Here is a 20,146-nt window from a genome sequence, read left to right on the forward strand (position 1 = left end):
CGCTGAGATGCAAATGCCGGCGTTTGATTCCGGCTCTGGCAGGAGGAAAAAAAGTGACTTAATTTGAACAAATGGAGGGAATCGTGTCAAGTAGCAGCTGTTTGGGTTTGGCTGTGGAATTTGAATTGGGCTGGGGAAAAAAAACAAGCGTGGTAGATCAAGCAACAGCCGGCCAAAATGAACTGCGAGGCGTCAGTTTTTTCCCCGCATGAGATCAGAGAGGCACGCTCAGCCTCCTCCTCACCGCAAACATGCACATATACAGTCCGCCTCGGGTTCTCCCCACGGCTGGGCGGATGAAAGGCGGCTCTTCTTAACCTTATTAGTGACCCGGGCCCTCGATCAATCCCATTGAGCCGTAGGTGCCTGGAAGGCCCATTTCTCCCCTGTTGTGCTGAAATGAAGCCGATGCGGCCTGCTTGACAGGGTAATTAGTTTTAATGAAATAATACAGCCATTTTAGACAGCAATTAAAACCTGCTTTCATTCCTCCCATTAGGGGAACTTAAGGTTTTGCTTTCATTCCGCCGCGTTCCGTAATGATCTCCAAAGCCGGCCGCGTTAAATGGAACGCTTAAGCACCGTTAACCCTCCGGGAAGCTCCGGCCGGCCGTCACTCCTCTCCAGCGACCACCAAAGTGGAAGAGAGAAATGCAAACAGAACCTTTATCACATGTGTCACTTTGTGCGGTTGCTCTAATTGCTGTCCTACGCTTTCATATAAACAGTCATGCTTACTGGCACATTTATAGCGGTGCACCCTGGAGCCTCCTGCTTCCATCTAACCAATTATTCAGACCTGTTCCAAATTACTTCTTAAGGAAGCTGTCTCCTCCTTCGGCTAGAGCAGCGGTGACCTTGCGTTGGCATGTTTGTTTATTTATTTATTGAAATAAACCTGCTTGATTCAAGGTCTCGTTGCGGAGCTCCCTAACCAGGATTCTGATTAGCATAAGGCGAGGTTAACGTGTGGGTGTTTATCACCTCTAATCAAGCTGTGGTTTCTTCGGGGTTCACCTTTTGGCCTCAGGTATGAGCAATGTTCACTCAAAGGCTTCTTTTCTCAAATCCATATGCTGCATTCAGCATCCGAAAGAAGCTTCCAGACAAAGCGGTATCTTGGAGGGAGTGGTCAATGCCTCATGGCTAATGCTAATTAGAGAATAAAAATGAGAGATTGGGCATTTCAGAGAATGACAATCAGATAAAACCACAGAACGGAGCGCAAATAGCTGGAAAATAATAACTGAAGTGACAGGTAATTACGAGGATGGTATTCGTCACTGAGATAATAAACAAATATATGGTTTATCATCGGCGATGATGGCTGCTCTATATCCAATTATCCTTTTTTTAATTGAGTCGGGCGTTTGGTGTTAAGTCAAGCCAGAAATACCCTCTCCTGTGGCTTCGGCCAGCTTTTATCAGTCAAAAACACCACAGAAAATAACAAGCCATATCGTGTCATTAAGAGCACTGGTGCATACACAGCAGGGTGCCGCTGTGATCTTTTGAAGTTTGCTCCCATCAGCAGTATGTCCTGCTTGTTCCCAGAGTCCCGAACCAGCCGAGAGCTTCATGTAGCACAATTGGTTAGGCAGCTACAAATAACAGCCCTCAATTAAATTTACATCATAGGATCTGAGATGCTTTTTGAAATATATAAAATTAATTTGTAGTTTTTGTGTGTCTTGCAAAGTTAACATTTTTTGAATTAATCAGTCTTTTTGACTAAATCAGTTGAGTGAGTGATTAATGTTTTGAAAGAATCAAATGAGTGAATGATTCATTCTTTCACTTTGAAAATTAGTTATGTTTCCTTCCACCTATTTTTATGCGCATTTTAGAATTTCGCATAAAAAAACGTTGGATGGAAATGTCAAGTAGGATAAACTCTTTATCCGATGAAAACTTTTTTATCCGATAAAAAACATGCATAAACTACGATGGAAACACATTTACTGAATAAATTCCTCTATAGCGCATTAAAAAAGTCATGTGACTTTAACGATGGGACAGGATAACTTGACTAACCAGCGGGCCGATCTCGTTGCACAGCATCAGAAATGTTGTTTTAGTCATTCTGAAATGCCTGAAGTCTGTCTTCAAAGTATTTCTGCATAATTCTCTTAAACGACTGCGTTCCCAAACAGCAGGCATCTACCTCGCTCTGAGGCAGAAGTAATTTATTATATATGAAAATTATTATATTTGGTGGCCTCTGTTTCTTTTCTTAGTGATATTTAGTGCCAGTTTATCAGAAAGTGACGATTTTGTTCTCTTTGGCTCGTTGGATGGAAACGGTGCTTTATTCGCAAATGTTTTATGCAATATTCTAGTTTTGCGCTTAAGTCAAATTCGCATTCACATAACTAATGTTTTTGAACAGTTCAGGAGACTTAAGGTTAAAATCACATAAATCACATTAAATTATTATAATGACAGCTACTTGTTTTATCAAATGAGTAAATGATTAATTGACTCACTCATAAAGACATGCTGAATTCAGAGCAACATACGACTCTTACTACTTTTACCATAGAAAGATATGAAAAAAACTGTAAATGTAGTATGTTGTTCAGAATTCAATGATGCTCACAGTTTTGTTTTGTTTTGTTTTTACCCCTGAATTAATATCTGGTTGCACTTGAATTTGACTTTTTCTTTACTAATAGTAGGCGAATGTAGTATGTCTAGATTACATTCATTCTGCACACATTCATACTGTAAAGAATGTACTTCTTAAGTGTGGCAAAGGAGGTACTTGTTCAGAAGAAGTACCTACTCAGGTGTTTTGAACAAATCTAATACATGAATGATTTATTGATTCACTCATAGAAACAGCCACTTGTTCTGCTCCTGAATGAATTAGTGTTTTGTATGAATCGAATGAGTGAATGATTCATTGACTAAATCATGAAGTCAGTCACTTGTCACCAGCTTCCGGTACCTGCTGCAGAAAGAGTCACTGAACAACACTACTAATAAAGTAATAGTACACTAATATAAAGCCTGGAACTAACTGTTGTATAATATTAAAATACCCAAAAATAAAAACACATTCATTCTCAGTCATTAATACCCTCATGTTGTTACAAATCACTGATGTCACATGGACTGTTTTAACAATGTCCTTACTACCTTTCTGGGCCTTGAACATGTCAGTTGTGTTGCTGTCTATGTAGGGTCAGAAAGCTCTCAGATTTCATCAAAAATATCTTAATTTGTGTTCTGAAGTTGAACAAAGGTCTTATGGGTTTAGAGCGACATGAGGTACATTAGTGACAAGATTTTCATTTTTGGGTGAGCTGTCCCTTTAAAAAATGTGCAGTTTACTTTGCAGTGTTTAAATGTTAAATTAATATTCCACCCCAAAAATAGATTCAGTCAGTTAACGGTGAGAAAAAGTAGCAAAAGTAACTTTATTTCGTATTTGGAGTTATGTTTTATACTGAGTAATGTTGTAGTGCGTTACTTTTCAAGTAACCCATTACTGATGAGTTGTGTTCATCAGTATCATTTCTCTGTCATGGCGAAGGAGATGTGTGAAGGTTTGTCTTGCGTGTTCATAGTGAAAGCGGTGGGTTTACTATTTTAGCTCCCTGTGCAATCAAGTGCTCAAGTTTCCTGACAAACTGCAGAAGAGATGAGTTCTAATTACTCCTTCTCTCTCCCTCTCTGTCTTTCTTTCTTTCTCCCCTGTCTCTCCTCTTTTCTTTTCTCTCCACAGCAATTTGGGAAAATTTTGGATGTGGAAATTATTTTTAACGAGCGGGGCTCTAAGGTAAGTCAGCTGGAAGAGCAGTTCTTTGTCACTTCATACTTCTTCCTCCCCACAGGTCTTCTCTTCCCTTCATGAGCCAAATAATTACAGCTCTTACACAGCAGCCGCAAAGTGACTCAAACGTCACACTCTCGCACTCGCTCACACTGAGCCGAGACACGTTTTGGAAAGGTAGCTATGCCAAGAGACAACTGAGCGGTTTCAGCTGAGTACGAGTCAACTCGCCCGGTTATATAATTCAGTGAAGTGAACGTCTGACCAACACGCAGTGATTCTGCTCTTAGAGCTGTCCTGCTGTAATAAGATTCAGCTGTTTAAATCTCCAGTCTTGTGCTAGAAAACGGGTTATATATAGCCATTCTTCCATATAGCGCTGCTGGTCTCAAAGGAGGGTGACATTTTGCTGAGGAGAACTTCTCTCACCTCCTCCTAGGTGATTCACAGGGGTGAATCTGCTGGAACAAACCGTCACAGTGTACTCAACCTAAGCTACGTGCATTATAAGATCAGCCATAAGATATAGTTCACAAATAACCTGTTTCCTACTGGCCTTTTGAATTCCTACACAGTGGCTCTGTTTCAAAATCTAGTGAGCTGTCTACATAGTGAGACTTGATTCACAATGGATTCCAGTAGATTTTAGCATTAGCATGTTGCTAAGCTAACACGTTGATATGATAACATGCATAAAATTGCATAGCACATGCAATTATTATGAAAAACTTTTAAATATGGTAAAGTACTTTTTGCTGATTCCTTTTAGCATTGAATAATTTATAATAATTACTAATTTGAAAATATAAAAAAAAATATTTGATGTAATTTGTATATACTGTTTAATTATATAAATGCAGTGTTATCTTTATTTTACTAATTCATATTTGTTTTGCAATTTATTCCATACTAAAATGTTAAATATGAATATATATATATGCACGCATAATGTTTTTTTTATATTTAAAGTTCATATATAATGCAAAAAAACGTTCATGCATAAAATATCCATAAAATATTACCATTTAAATGCACACATAATATCTAATAATCTGTTTTTGCGTATTTATAATTCATATGCAAAATGTTTAAATTCCATGGATGGAAATTAAGTATTTATTTTTGCACACAGAAATGATCTATTTTGCATATATTTTTTTTTATGTCCCATACAAAATAAATTTAGACTATCAACAATTATATAAACACGTATTAAGTATATGTTTGTGTATATCTTTTTAAAATGCAAAAAGTAATATATATATATATATATATATATATATATATATATATATATATATATATATAAATTATAATTCTTAAATGTAAATTTAATTTATATGTATATAATAGCAGTGGTGATTAGAAATGTATTTTTAATATGAAATATTAAAAAATAAAATATTAAAAAAGTATTCAAAATAATATGGAATTTTTTTAAGAACATGTTTTTCCTAAAAATATTATATTATATTATATTAAAATATTTTGAATCAACACTGCATTTATATAATTATACAGTATATAAATGTGCAGAGGTTTTATATTTATTTTAGTTCTGGGCAACGATTAATCGTGATTAATCGCAAAAGGTTGCGATTATTATTTTCCTGTATGTACATAATAGAGTATATGTGTGTGTACTGTGTATATTTATTGTATATATAAAGACACACACATACAGTATATATTTTCAAAATATTTACATGTATTTACATTTATATATTTATATTCATATAATTTATATTATATATAAATATATTCAATATATAAACATAACACATTTTTCTTAAATATATACATGCATGTGTCTGCATTTATATATACATGATAAATATACACAGTACACACACATACATTATGTACACAAAAACATGTATTATGGATGCGATTAATCACGATTAATCCTTGCCCAGCACTAATTTATTTATTTACCATTTTTTTCATTTATATAAAATCTATTTATATGCTGATTTTTGACACAGCCTCTGTACCTGTGATCCCTTACTATACTGTCTCTGTAGGCAGCTCACTATAGATATTGGAACAGAGCAAGTACTGTATGTTTGTTATTTATAAGATAGTGGCTCAGCTTTCTAGCTGTGTAAGCTAATTAAATCTGTGATAAAAGGGAAAAACTACAAGCACTATGTTGAACACGGTAGCGCAAAATGTCAAAAGGATTAATTTTGCGGCCCATTCCTTTTTGATTTTTCTGTTTCCTTGCGGGCCAAGGACTCCTGGGCTGGTCTTTATTCATACCAGACACAAGGAATGGAGTGTCCATGTATGCATATCATACTCACAGGCCTCCCAAAGCAATTACCAGGCTGTACTTGCAAAGTGTGTATGAACTAAAAGACCAGGGCTTGTTCCACGCTCTTGTTTGCTGTGCATACCTAATAGCTGTTCCGGATATGGCGTTTGGGTTGCAGTTGGCCATAACTCACGGTTGACAGCGGAGGTGGGGGTGCGGGGACAGAGCAGGCGCTTCCTAGCTGGAGCGCACGATTGTGTGCATTAAACCTCTGAGCTCCTATATGGCCTTGGAAACATTCCTTACATTAGTTTATATCATTTGAAGACAAGGGCAACGTCTGTAATTTATAAAGAATGAGTTTTACGCTTACTGATGTGCTTGGCAAGACAGATGTGAGATGCACTAATGTACACATGCATGCATGCCAAATGTTTCAATATTAAGAAATGCAGAATATATCACTGTTGAATATAATCCTAGATTGCTGTGTCTCTTTTCCAGTGGCTTTCACACTAAAGTAGGGCTGCACGATAAATCATATTTTAATAGGGATCATGATTTCTGGTTTTACTCGCAGATTCCTCTGTGAAATTTGCCAGGTTTTTGGGTTTTTTTTAATCCTGAAAATGTTTTATTGTAATTTGGCATGGTTTCATGGTTGCGGTTGCCAGATTTCACAAGTTTAAATTCCTAATCAAAGCCATGTGCTCTTTAATTTGGAGTTTAGCAATGACCAATGAGATATTCTGCTCAAATACTGTTGAGGTCAAAAGTTTGCATCCCCCTTTTAGAATCTGCCTAAATGTTAATTATTTTTACCAAAATAAGAAGGATCATACATGCATGTTGTTTATTTAGTACCTGAATAAGATATTTCACATAAAAGATGTTCACATATAGTCCACAAGAGAAAATAATAGCTGAATTTATAAAAATTACCCCAGTCAAAAGTTTACATCCTCTTGATTCTTAATACTGTGTTGTTACCTGAATGATTCACAGCTGTTTTTGTTTGTTTAGTGATAGATCATGAGTCCCTCGTTTGTTTTAAAAAGTTAAACTGCCTGCTGTTCAGAAAAATCCTTCAGATCCCAGAAATTCTTTGGTTCCCTTTCGATACTTTCACTCGTACTGCGTCTGTAAAGACGCTATGGGAAAAGCTCCTTTTCTCCTGAGACTGAAGCATTTCAATAACGCAGTGTAACTGCACGGCCATTGGTTCGTGCAGTGTTAAAGAAACGAACCAATGGCTCGGCAGCGGAGATGCACAAACCTATGGCGATGATTCGCGCCCGATCGCGCCAAAAGGGGCGGAGCATCTGGCTATATAAGCGAGCATTTCGCCATAGGGAACTCAGATCCTTCTTCTTCAGCGACGACTTCTGATCTTCGCAGAGACTGACTACGCAGACTTCGCTCAAGCAAGCCTCTTCTTCGCCGTTGACGAGCCTCGCAGCGGATCTTCACTGCTCGGCGGATTGACGCTCCGGAGCTGATTCCCTGCTGCTATCCGGCGAACATCTAAAAGAGCAAATTAAGAGCAAATTTCTACGGCGTTGTTCCAAATGCCACGGCGTTTTTGTCGCTCGTGCAGAGCCCCTCTGCACGCCGCTGACACTCACGCTGAGTGCGTCTCGTGCCTGGGTCACGCCCACGCTGAGGCTGCGCTCAATGAGACGGAATGTTCCCACTGCGGGAATATGAGTCTCACTTCCCTCCGCTCGCGGCTAGCTTTCTTTTCAGAGAGCGACGCCGCTTCTCGCGCCCTCCCGCTTACTTCCTCGCAAGAGCCTGCTAGGAAGAAGCAGCGGGGCAAGAGATCTAAGAGCGTGGTGACAGGCGAGCTCACGCCGGCTCAGACCCCGCGTGCCTCGCCTTCACCACATGGAGAGGAATCGCCAGTTCTCTTCCTGCATCCTGACCAGCGTCCCTCTGCGGCTGCGAGCGATCTGGTCTCCTTCGGAGGAAGTGAATGCGAGGATGACAGCATGTCATTGGCCGCATCTGACGCAGAGGAGTTGTCGGGCTCTTCCCATGACCCCGCCCCCTTGCCGTCTGCGCAATCCAGCGCCGCCAGCGCCGGTATGGACGCCGAACTGTTCCGCGTCCTATCTAAAGCTGTTGAGGAGCTGGATCTTCAATGGTCTCCTCCCGAGGAGCCCTCTAGGAGCCGGTTGGACGAATGGTTTCTGCCGGGGCGCCGCCAGGCCCCTCGTCAGCGAGCTTCACCATTCTTCCCCGAAGTCCACGACGAAATCTCTAAGTCCTGGCGTGCTCCATACTCCGCCCGCCTTCATACTTCCTCTTCTGCTGCCCTCACCACGGTCGATGGCGCTGAGGAAAAGGGCTACGAGAAGCTGCCCCCGCTGGACGAGTCAGTTGCTGCGCACCTTTGCCCGCCCACCGCTATCGGTTGGAAGGCGAGGGCGTCACACCCGTCTAAGCCTTGCAGAACGACCTCTACCCTCGCTGGACGAGCGTATTCGTCTGCTGGACAGGCAGCTTCAGCGCTTCACTCTATGGCGGTACTCCAGGTGTACCAAGCAAAGCTCCTCCGCGGTCTGGACGAGTTGAACCTGGACGATTCCCCGCTCAGAGAGATACGTAGCGCTACGGATTTGGCGTTACGCGCCACGAAGATGACGGCTCAGGCGATCGGGCGATCGATGGCCAGTTTAGTGGTGCTGGAGCGCCACTTGTGGCTTAACTTGACGGAGATCAAGGACGCGGATAAGGTCGCCTTCCTTGACTCCCCCATCTCGCCGACCGGCCTGTTCGGCCCAGCTGTCGAGGGTTTCGCGGAGCGCTTCACCGCGGCGCAGAAATCGTCCCAAGCTATGCGACATTTCCTGCCCAAACGCTCGAGCTCTGCAACGGCTCCTAGTCGCCCCAAGCCGGCGCCGACTCAGCAGCCTGCGAAAGCCACGCCCCCAGCTGCGCAACCAGCGCCTCAGACGGAGCTCCGTCCTCGGTCACGCCCAGCCAAGCGCTTTCCCTTCCCTAAGCGTCAGGGACCTCGGCCAAGAGTGGTGCTGGACCAGGCGCCGCCAGCGTCTTCCTGATCTCAACAGCAGGAAGAGGGAGGGGCCAAGTCTCGCAGCAGCCGGACCAGCCCCCAAAGTGCCTCTTTTAAGCCCTTCTACACTCCGTTCTGTTCCGAGTGTAAGGGAACTCATGTTTGTAAAAAATGTAGCTGTAACTCACGGGCCCTTTATATCAGTGCCCTTACAGCAAACCGCTGTGATAGCGGGAAAAATAAAAAACAAACATTTTCAAGAAAAGAGCAAATTTCCTCTTCCAATGCTTTCAGACAGCATACAGCTGTGCGAACCATTGCAGCCCCTAGCGACACGATCCGCGGCATGGCAAGCCATCCCCGGAGTGTCAAAATGGGTTTTGGGTATAATAGAACGAGGCTATGTACTCCAGTTCGCTCGAAGACCTCCTCGCTTTCATGGTGTGATCACCACCTCAGTTCGCAGCAAAGACGCAGACGTCTTGCGATTGGAGGTAAAGAATCTGTTGGCCAAGGGCGCCGTGGAAACGGTCCCCCCAACACAGAGCGAGTCAGGTTTTTACAGCCGTTACTTCCTCGTTCCAAAGAAGGATGGCGGTCTACGCCCCATCCTCGACCTCAGACAGCTGAATCGCGCCCTCATGAGACGGCCGTTCAGAATGCTTACACTAAAACAGATCCTCTCGCAGATACGCAAAGGGGACTGGTTTTGTTCACTAGATCTGAAGGATGCATACTTCCACATTCAGATCGCCCCCCATCACAGGCAATTCTTGAGATTCGCCTTCGAGGGAGTGGCATATCAATATACAGTCCTTCCGTTCGGACTGTCGTTAGCCCCTCGCACGTTTACAAAGTGCATGGACGCAGCACTTTCCCCTCTGAGACAGATGGGAATCCGCGTCCTGAACTATCTGGACGACTGGCTCATCCTAGCCCAGTCAGAAAGCGAGCTAACACACCACAGAGCCTTAATCCTCAGCCACTTAGAGTGCCTAGGACTCAAGGTCAATTTTGCCAAGAGCGTGCTGTCTCCCAGCCAACGCATTGCGTTCCTGGGAGCAGTTTTCGACTCATGTCAAATGAAGGCAGCAGTTGCGCCGCAGAGAGCCCAAGCCATTCGCAGGCTCGCGGCTTCCTTCAAAATAGGAGCCCTTCGCCCTCTCAAGGTTTTTCAGAAGATGCTCGGCCTTATGGCCTCAGCATCTCCAGTACTTCAGTTGGGTCTGCTTCAGATGCGCCCCCTGCAGTTCTGGTTGAAACCAAAGGTTCCTCCTCAAGCGTGGCGTTTGGGACGCCAGCGCATCAAGGTAAATCGGGCCTGTATAGCAGCCCTGGCTCCTTGGAGGTGCGCTCAATGGATGGAACAGGGCGTTCCCCTGGACTTGGTGGTCAGAAGGAAAGCGGTCTCGACAGACGCCTCCAACTTAGGTTGGGGGGCGCTGTGCGACGGCCAGCCTGCTTTCGGCCTATGGTCGAAAGCGGAGAGTCGCCTTCACATCAACTGCTTGGAAATGCTAGCAGTGTGTTTAGGCCTTCACACCCTTCTACCTGCGCTGAAGGGTCACCATGTCTTAGTCCGTTCGGACAGCATGACAGTGGTGTCCTTCATAAATCACCAAGGGGGCCTCTCGTCGAGACGTCTATTTACGATGGTAGAACGTCTCCTGAAATGGGCTCAGCTGCACTTCCGCTCTCTAAGAGCGACGCATGTGCCAGGCAAACTGAACCAGGGAGCAGACATGTTGTCTCGGAGCAACGTCTCCTCAGACGAATGGACGCTTCACCCTCACACGGTTCAGCAAATATGGGCTGTCTTTGGCAGGGCGCGAGTAGATCTTTTCGCCTCAAAAGACAATCATCACTGCCCAATTTATTTTTCGAAGGAACAGGACGCATTGACCCAAGAATGGCCCAATCTCCTGTTATACGCATTCCCTCCTATCGCTCTGCTGCCACAGGTCATCAGGCGAGTGCGGGAACAGAAACTCAAAGTCCTGTTAGTGGCTCCATTCTGGCAGAACCAGCATTGGTTTCCAGATCTTCCCAGGCTGCTCTCAAGAGCACCATGGCCCGTGCCACTGAGACGAGATCTCTTAACACAGGCGAACAGAACGATTTGGCACCCCCAACCGGAATTGTGGGCGCTGCACGTTTGGGCTCTAGACGGGAGCCTTTAAGTCTCCCTGAGTCGGTTTTGAGTACTATTTCACAAGCTAGAGCACCCTCTACGAGGCGGCTCTACGATCTCAAGTGGTCTGTCTTTTCCGCCTGGTGTTCCACCCGCGGTACGGACCCAATTTTATGTGACATATCTGTGATATTGTCCTTCTTGCAAGAGCTGTTGGATAAGGGGAGATCCCCCTCCACGCTCAAGGTCTATGTTGCAGCTATAGCGGTATTCCATGACCTTGTAAACGGTCAATCTGTGGGAAGGAACGACTTGGTCGTTCGTTTCTTAAAGGGGTCAAGGCGGATTAATCCCCCTCGCCCCATCACGGTTCCGTCTTGGGACTTACCCACAGTGTTGAGGGCCCTGAAGGGCCCTCCCTTCGAACCGCTTCAGTCCATAGGCCTTCGCCCCCTGACGTTGAAGACTGCCCTGCTATTGGCATTAGCATCAGTCAAACGCATGGGTGATTTACAGGCGCTCTCTGTGAGCCCCGTTTGCTTGGAATTCGGGCCAAATGACTCTAAGGTCATCCTGAAGCCAAAGCATGGGTATGTTCCCAAAAGTCTCTCTACACCCTTTAGAGACCAGATTATTTCCCTTTTGGCTCTTCCTCCTACGGAGCAAGACCAGGGATTTAACCCTCTCTGCCCTGTCAGGGCTCTGAGATGTTATATAGAGCGTTCTGCCCCTTTTAGGCAGTCAGAACAGCTGTTTGTATGTTTTGGTGGCCGCACCAAGGGGTGTTCGGTCACAAAACAGAGATTATCCAAATGGATTGTGGAAGCCATCACGCTGGCTTACTCCTCTTTGGGCCTACAATGTCCCATGGGAGTAAGGGCCCATTCAACGAGGGGCATCGCCTCGTCTTGGGCGTGGTCTAGCGGGGTTTCCATTGCAGAGATTTGTGCGGCGGCAGGCTGGGCCTCACCGTCCACATTTGCTAGATTTTATAACTTGGACGTTCCAGTCTTACAGACTCGGGTCCTTTCCACATAGTGGTATGTGTTACCAGTATATTATATGTAGTGCGTCTTGGCCTCTGTGGAGCTCCAAGTGTACTTATTCCTTGGAACGGATGTTTATCAGGCTATCTGATCGAACAAATTGGCCCTTATTAGCCCTTTAGTGCTAGGGTCATGTTAGTCGTTCCTCTACCTTAAGCACGGCAGGATTGTACTGGTTCCCCATAGCGTCTTTACAGACGCAGTACGAGTGAAAGTATCGAAAGGGAACGTACTCGGTTACTTTCGTAACCTCGGTTCCCTGAGATACGGGAACGAGTACTGCGTTGCTGGCCGTGCTAGGTAGCTGCACGACTCAGTCGTCGCTTCAGTCGAAGTACCTGAGTTCCCTATGGCGAAATGCTCGCTTATATAGCCAGATGCTCCGCCCCTTTTGGCGCGATCGGGCGCGAATCATCGCCATAGGTTTGTGCATCTCCGCTGCCGAGCCATTGGTTCGTTTCTTTAACACTGCACGAACCAATGGCCGTGCAGTTACACTGCGTTATTGAAATGCTTCAGTCTCAGGAGAAAAGGAGCTTTTCCCATAGCGTCTTTACAGACGCAGTACTCGTTCCCGTATCTCAGGGAACCGAGGTTACGAAAGTAACCGAGTACGTTTTCCAGCATTTTTGTGTATTTGAACCCTTTCCAACAATGACTGTATGATTTTGAGATCCATCTTTTCACACCGAGGACAACCGAAGGATTCATATGCAACTATTACAGAAGGTTCAAACGCTCACTAATGCTCCAGATAGAAAAACCATGCAGTAAGAGCCGGGGGGTGAAAACTTTTGAACAGAATGAAGATGTGTACATTTTTCTCATTTTGCCTAAATATCATATTTTTCCATTTAGTACTGCCCTTCAGAGGTCACAGAAGATACTTACATGTTTCCCAGAAGACAAAATAAGTTACATTTAATCATCTTTAAATTCAAAAAGTTTTCACCCTCCGGCTCTTAATGCATGTTTTTTCTTTCTGAGCATTTAAACCTTCTGTAATAGTTTCATACGAGTCCCTCAGTTGTCCTCAGTGTGAAAAGATGGACCTCAAAATCATACAGTCATTGTTGGAAAGAGTTCAAATACTAAAAAATGCTGGAAAACCAAAGAATTTTTGGGATCTGAAGGATTTTTCTGAAGCACAGTGGGCAGTTTAACTGTTCAGGACAAACAAGGGACTCACGAGCAACTATAACTAAACAAAAAACACAGCTGAAAACAATTTTGTGAAACTGCATTAATTCTGATTGAATAAGTAAATAAATACTAATTAATAACCCTTTAACCATTTTCGTGCAGCCCTGCCCTAAAGTCCTAATTTCACCTCTTACTAATGCATAGAAGTTGCAACCTTGCTGACTGTGACCTCTTTCTCTTTCTTCCTCTTTCTTCTTTTCACGCTCACTCTATTTGTTGCCCATTCAAATACTTCAACCACCTCTTCATCCTCTATTGGGAATCCTCTATGATCATCTCAGGGTTTTGGTTTTGTAACTTTTGAAACAAGCGCAGACGCAGACCGTGCACGGGAGAAATTAAATGGTACAATCGTAGAGGGACGCAAAATTGAGGTGCTTTTCTAATCTAACTACAGTATCAACACCCCATCATCCCTGTCTCATGAGAACATAAGCACTGTTGGTTTGATGGAACATGTGCACTGCATTGCATCCCAAACGCTCGCTGTGTGCATGTTGCATGTTTCATGTGTTTCTTGGCTTTGTGGATAAATATTACTTTTGACATATGTGATAATTATTGTGTACGTGTGTTTGAAGTGCATGCCATCAGATTTATGCCGTTTTGCTTTGATGTGCATGTGCAACTGTATTTAAAAAAGCTTTTTGAACTTTTCATCATCACTTACAGTGTGTATTAACCGATGCTTCATCTCTAAAAATATACATTTTATTTTCATCTCGAGATATCAAAGGCCTGTCAGCATAACTTGTTTATCCCAAACAGCCGAGGTTTATTTCTTCTTTCACATATCTTGAGGACACGGTCTCTTTTTCCCTCTCTCTTTTTTTTCTTCACAGGGCCATTAAGATTTTCTATAGGACAATTAAGATAATTCATGTAATGCACAAACAATACCTAGACCTATATATCAAGGGAGAGTCGAGGCCAGTTGTTTCCTCAAGCTAAATGACCTCCATGGGCCCTGTGGAACGGAAAGCTATTAACGCTAATTAACATGAGGGTGAAATACTAACATGGCTTCTGTTGCCAGCGGCCATGTTTAAATTCCTTCGGCGCCTCCCAACAAGCTGCTTGGCCTCGCTGTGTGTTACTAAGTCCCTTTAAGGCAAGTCAGTTCATTCAGCGGCCATCTTGGTAACATCCCAGAGCAGTTATTTGGTGGGGAAAGGCTGGTTCAGTTAAAATGGAAATAAATCAGCCAGTGTTTTTGGTGTTACATGTAACTAGAGGAGCTTGTACAATATGGCTCCTCCTTCCTGAGGTTAAATATAGTGCTCATGAAGTCGCCGCCTCAGGGTTGTAGTGTCTGGGAATATGTAGAAGTGTCTAGACAATATGGCAGATTAAATTGCGGAGAAAGCCTCAAGGAAGCTCCCTTAGCTTGGCTAGTGGGGAATTCCAATATACTCTGGGTTTCATTAAAGCCCATTTCCAGAGTTGCTCTGTTTCTTTCCATGTTGAACCAGATGTCATCATCCAGCTCTTCTACAAACAGCCTGGATTAGATCCTACATCCAGCAGGAAAACAGAAGATCAGAGCTTGATGGATCGCTTTCATTTTTAGCATCTCATAATTTTTCTACTGATAATTAGAGCATGTGAATGTTTTTTTACTTTGTGGAGAAGCATGAACCAGATTTTTTTTTCACACTCATGCCTGCGGCATATACGCCTGTATTCTTTATGTGTTGTGATTTGGGTTTTGTTTCTCATATCTGCTTTTTCTTTACAGGTAAATAATGCAACGGCACGAGTAATGACAAACAAAAAAGTGGCCAACCCATATACAAACGGTAAGAGCTTTTGTTTTTCACTGTAAAACATTCAGGGGCTCCAAATGTAATTTGATACTTAAAATGTATATATTTTATTATTAAACAAAGCAACATGTGTGACCCTGGACCACAAAACTAGTCATAAGGGTCAATTTTTTGAAATTGAGATTTATACATAATCTGAAAGCTGAATAAATAAGCTTTCCATTGATGTTAGAATAGGACAATATTTGGCCGAGATAGAACTATTTGAAAATCTGAAATTTGAAATACAAAATACTGAGAAAATCACCTTTAAATATGCATATTACTAATCATAAATCAATGATTTTTGGCATAAAAGCAAAATCAATCATCGATCCCATACAGTGTATTTTTGGCTATTGCTACAAATATCTGTGCTACCTAAGACTGGTTTTGTGGTCCAGGGTCACATATTTACCAAACAGAAACTTTTCCAAAAATTGTATTTCTAATGTTTAAAAAACAATTTATAACCCAATTCTATATATGTTTTTTAATATAAATAATTATATTAAATTGTATTCCTTTTAAACACATATCTTTACTGTTTTTTAAATAATTTAATTTAAAAAATTTGGACCATTAAAAAGAACATCTGTTTGGTAAATGTGTTGTATAAATCCCATTTTGGGGATTTATACTTTTTTTTTCAAGTGATTATATAACATAATTTGTTTTTTACATTTTTTCAGATTCAAAAAAAAAATCTAACAAATTATCTAAAACTCTACAATTATCTATTAATATTTTACGGCTCCTCTTTCAAGGTGTATAATATAAATGATGAAATGTCCACTTTGTTTCCCACTAAAAAGCGACTTAATGTAAAGCGTGACCCTTCCTCTACAGCTCTCCTTATACTTTTCAGGAGTTCTGGGGGGGAAGAGCTTAGCTGATAGGGATCTGGGTAGAGAGGTGGCTCATTCCGCGCAGGGGTCTTGATGGGGTCCTGAGCTCTTCCGCTGATGCTCATTCCCTCAGACTGCAATGGAGAGAGCGAGACAGAGAGGGGGAATAAAAGAATCAAATATATCAGCAGCAGTGTAGACCCCCCAGCTCTACTTCAGTCACAGCCAATGGGGAGTGAGAGGAGGCTATTTTACAGCCCCCATCTATCACTGACAGCACACCGGACAGCACTCACTACTCTCTTGCTCTCTGTCTCTCATTCTCCCTCTCCCTTTCGCATCCTATATCGCTTGCACTCTTCCGAATTGCCCGATATTGCCGCCCCCTAACTCCTTCAACTTAATGTCGCCTTAAATATTTTCCCGTCATATCACATCTCCTCTTCTCCCTCCTCCCCCTTTTCTTTTGTTCTCTGCAGTTTCTTTTCAAATTCCCGCCAGTGGCTTGAATTAATCGGCGAAAGATTGAGAAACAAACAATCCACAGGTCAAGGCGATAAGCATTCGCAGCTAATTCTCTCTTCCCCTGTGTATTCCTCTACAGGCTGGAAGCTGAATCCAGTGGTGGGAGCTGTCTATGGTCCTGAATTTTATGCAGGTAAACTGCATTTGAGTGTTGTGGTCACAGGGCCCCGCTCGGATACTTACTTTGATTCACTGTTCGTCAGATGTGCTTTGATTTCTAGACCAAATTCAGACACAGGCGCTTCAGAGAGACACTTAAGAAATTATTTTAAACCGCGGCCCGGTTCTCCCATCCCGCGCGGTGCATTTGACAATGCGATAATCAGCCAGGCCATCATTTCCCACTGAGATGAAACAGTGGTACAAACCGCGGATCTTTGTTTGACTGACTTGTTGTCTTTTTTGTGCTGTTGTTTGCCCTCTCGGTCTTTGATTTCTTTATTGCCCTGAGTTCTTTGAGCCCTTTGCATCCTAATGAGGGGGAAATGGTATTACAGTATTTCATTTGGAAGAAGTGCTGAGCACATAGCAGCTCTTTAACGGCCTGCCTTTTTGCTCATTAGACTAAAATCTGTTCATTTCGGGACAGCTTTACAGCAAAACTCTAAATAACCATTGGTGACAGAAAGCAGTCGTTTATCATTTTTATCTGACTTTTCCCCCCTCCCTTTCCTCCCTTCCTCCCTCCTTGGGTTCTGACATGCATAAACGCACAATCCGACATAGCCGTTACACAAATCGAATTCACACGATATGCATATGTAGCGTGCGTAAAAATGCAAATATGTTAAGCAATCCGGTGCATGTAAAATGTTTACGCATGCTTTGACCCCTAAGTGTGCTCTAGAACATGCATGTGATTCCTTCTCTAATCGCAACAAATACACCTCCATGCCTCACATGTGAACATGCACCTTCCCAAAACATCCCATCAAATCAGATTTACTGTGGTCCGGCACTTCGACGGCTTGGCTCGGGGAGCCAGCGTGGCTTGATTTATTTGATGCTAATTTTTCAAGTCGTCTTAACATGCCTCTAAAGTTCGCCAAGCCTAAACGACACCATATGCCTCCTCTGTTCCCCGGGGGGCGACCGGTGGAGAGGCGACAAAATGGAAATAAGATATAGATTTGGCTTGCTAAATAAGGAACCTTCCGTAATGGCCGAAACGGCCGCCCACGTGTTGCCCCTCGTTCCCCTCCCACCGTTCAAAAACGAGGGAAGCTTTCACGTGAAATAATTATGACTGCATTTAATGTACTTTGTTGGGGGAGGGGGCGGCGCTGAAATCGGATGTAAAGGTGATTAATCACTGTTTATCAGTCCGAGTTTCTGTGCGGGAGATCAGCGGAATTGGGCACCATAAATCGTGCGCTGCTGACAGCGCACTCCGTCTCCATTCGTCCGGGTGCTACAGGTTTATTGTCCTCAAATCCCATTCAGGAGAATGACTGATGAGGGCCGCCGACTGCCTGCTTTTAACCTCTTCCAGGGAAGTCGGGCTTCTCTCTTCCCTGTAAGACTCCCTCCCCGGCTCTCATTTCTCCACTCCTCTAGCTTTTCACAGCCTTCTCTCGACATATATCGCTAATTCTATTTCTCTCTTCATCTAAGCCTGGGGTGTTTTCCATCTGCCCTTTTCTTACTCACTCACTCTATCTTTAAATCTCAATATCTTCCGTCTCTCGTCTTCCCTCAGTCTCTCTCTCTCCCTCAGGCTCTTAACTAGTACTCGGTAGCCAAAGCCAAATTAGAGATGCAGACGCGAGGCTGAGGCACTAACCGTGCATGGGAAACTTAATTGTGTAATCTTGGGGTCGTTTTTCCTACCTCGCTCGATCCGTACGGGCAGCACGTGCACCATGGGCACTGAAAACATAATATTGATTGATTGACAGCTCTCTCAGCCAGTGAATTCGTTCCTTGGCAGCATGTTGAGACAAACACGGCCAATAAGATTAAAATGCAAAGTAGAGAGCAAGAATATTTATGTTTTAAATAAAGATGATAAAATAGTTGGTTCTAGGCCATGTGTCTGATCCAGAAAAATCATTAGCTCAAAATCTACTGTACACAAGTACGTGAACCCAGACAATTTTATTTCAACACAAGTATGCACTGCATTCTTGATGTTGCCACAAGAGGGGGCATTAGCTAGCTGTCGTCTTGTTTACGTTAAACAGTCTACTACTGCATTGGCAGAGCTTTGAGAATCAGTTTGAGCAATTACATTTGTTAGGTAAACTGATAATACCGTTGAAGTCAGAAGTTTACATACACCTTGCAGAATCTGCAAAATGTTAATTATTTTACCAAAATAAATTGTGCTAGTTATTCATGAGTCTCTTATTTGTCCTGAACAGTAAAAAACACAAAAAAAAATTATTCAGGTTCCACAAATTCTTTGTTTTTTTAGCATTTTTGTGTATTTGAACCCTTTCCAAAACTGAATGTATGATTTTGAGATCCATCTCTTCACGCTGAGGACAACTGAGGGACTCATATGAAACTATTACAGAAGGTTCAAATGCTCACTGATGCCCCAGAAGGAAAAAACATGCATTAAGGGGGTGTAAACATTTGAACAGAATCTTAACTTTTTACAACTGTATACAACACATCCAGTTTAATAGAGTGCCTTAAATGAGGTCTATGGTTGACAGAAGCTACTAAAATACATAAGTAATACCTCATGAGAGTGGGTTTTTTAAGCTTTATGTTTCTCAGAGAGTGTTGTTGTTTTAGCGCCCCCTAGGTTTATTACCACAACTACACCTCAACGACGCAACAACCTCAAGTATGCAAGTATTAAAGGAATCAGTTCACCCACAATTGAGAAATTCTGTCATTAATCACTCACCCTTATGTTGTTCCAAACCTGTAAGACCTTTGTTCATCTTCTGAACACAAATCAAGATATTTTTTATGAAATCCAAGAGCTTTCTGACCCTGCATAGACAGCAATCCAACTCAAACGTTCCCAGGCCCAAAAAGGTAGTAAGGACATTGTTAAAATAGTCCATGTGACATCAGTGATTCAACCATAATGTGATAAAGCTATGATAATATTTTTGTCATGGTGGTGGAGACTGACCTGGAGGAGAAGATATCATTGAAGGGTTTGCAGGGTCATAAAGATTTCGGATTTCATAAAAAATATCTTAATTTGTGTTCCGAAGATGAACGAAGGTCTTATGGGTTTGGAACAACATGAGGGTGAGTAATTATTGACAGAATTTTCAATTTTGGATGAACTATCCCTTTAAGCATATTCAAGCATTTACATCTCTGTTGCATACTTGTGTAGAGTGTGTTTAGGCCTTGTATTAAAGCACTTAATGGTACACCTATGTACGTGCACTCCTTTGAAAGCACTGGAGTGCATTGTGGGCATTTTGTGCTTTTTCAATTACAAAACCACTCAAATAGATCCATAATTGAAATTAAGCAGTCTAATTACAATATTAGAAGTATCGGGGGAAGGAAAAAAAACTCCCTTTAATCTAGCAATGGTGTAATTTTCCTCATGATATG

At 42.7% G+C, this 20,146-nt stretch overlaps 1 protein-coding gene across 3 annotated transcripts in view; it reads left to right on the forward strand.

Annotated features, from left to right (window-relative positions):
* The window catches only part of rbfox3a (RNA binding fox-1 homolog 3a), a 533,508-nt gene that overhangs the window by 479,135 nt on the left and 34,227 nt on the right, over positions 1-20,146 (forward strand). For 2 of the 3 annotated variants that reach the window (XM_073827724.1, XM_073827725.1), the window contains 4 exons: positions 3,731-3,784; positions 13,716-13,808; positions 15,173-15,233; positions 16,692-16,745. In XM_073827724.1, the coding sequence (XP_073683825.1) occupies positions 3,731-3,784; positions 13,716-13,808; positions 15,173-15,233; positions 16,692-16,745 (262 nt within the window). The remainder of the gene's footprint in view (positions 1-3,730; positions 3,785-13,715; positions 13,809-15,172; positions 15,234-16,691; positions 16,746-20,146) is intronic. The other variant, XM_073827726.1, reaches the window with a different exon arrangement.

Source organism: Garra rufa, chromosome 22 (assembly GCF_049309525.1).
Source record: "Garra rufa chromosome 22, GarRuf1.0, whole genome shotgun sequence".
Lineage (NCBI taxonomy): Eukaryota > Metazoa > Chordata > Actinopteri > Cypriniformes > Cyprinidae > Garra > Garra rufa.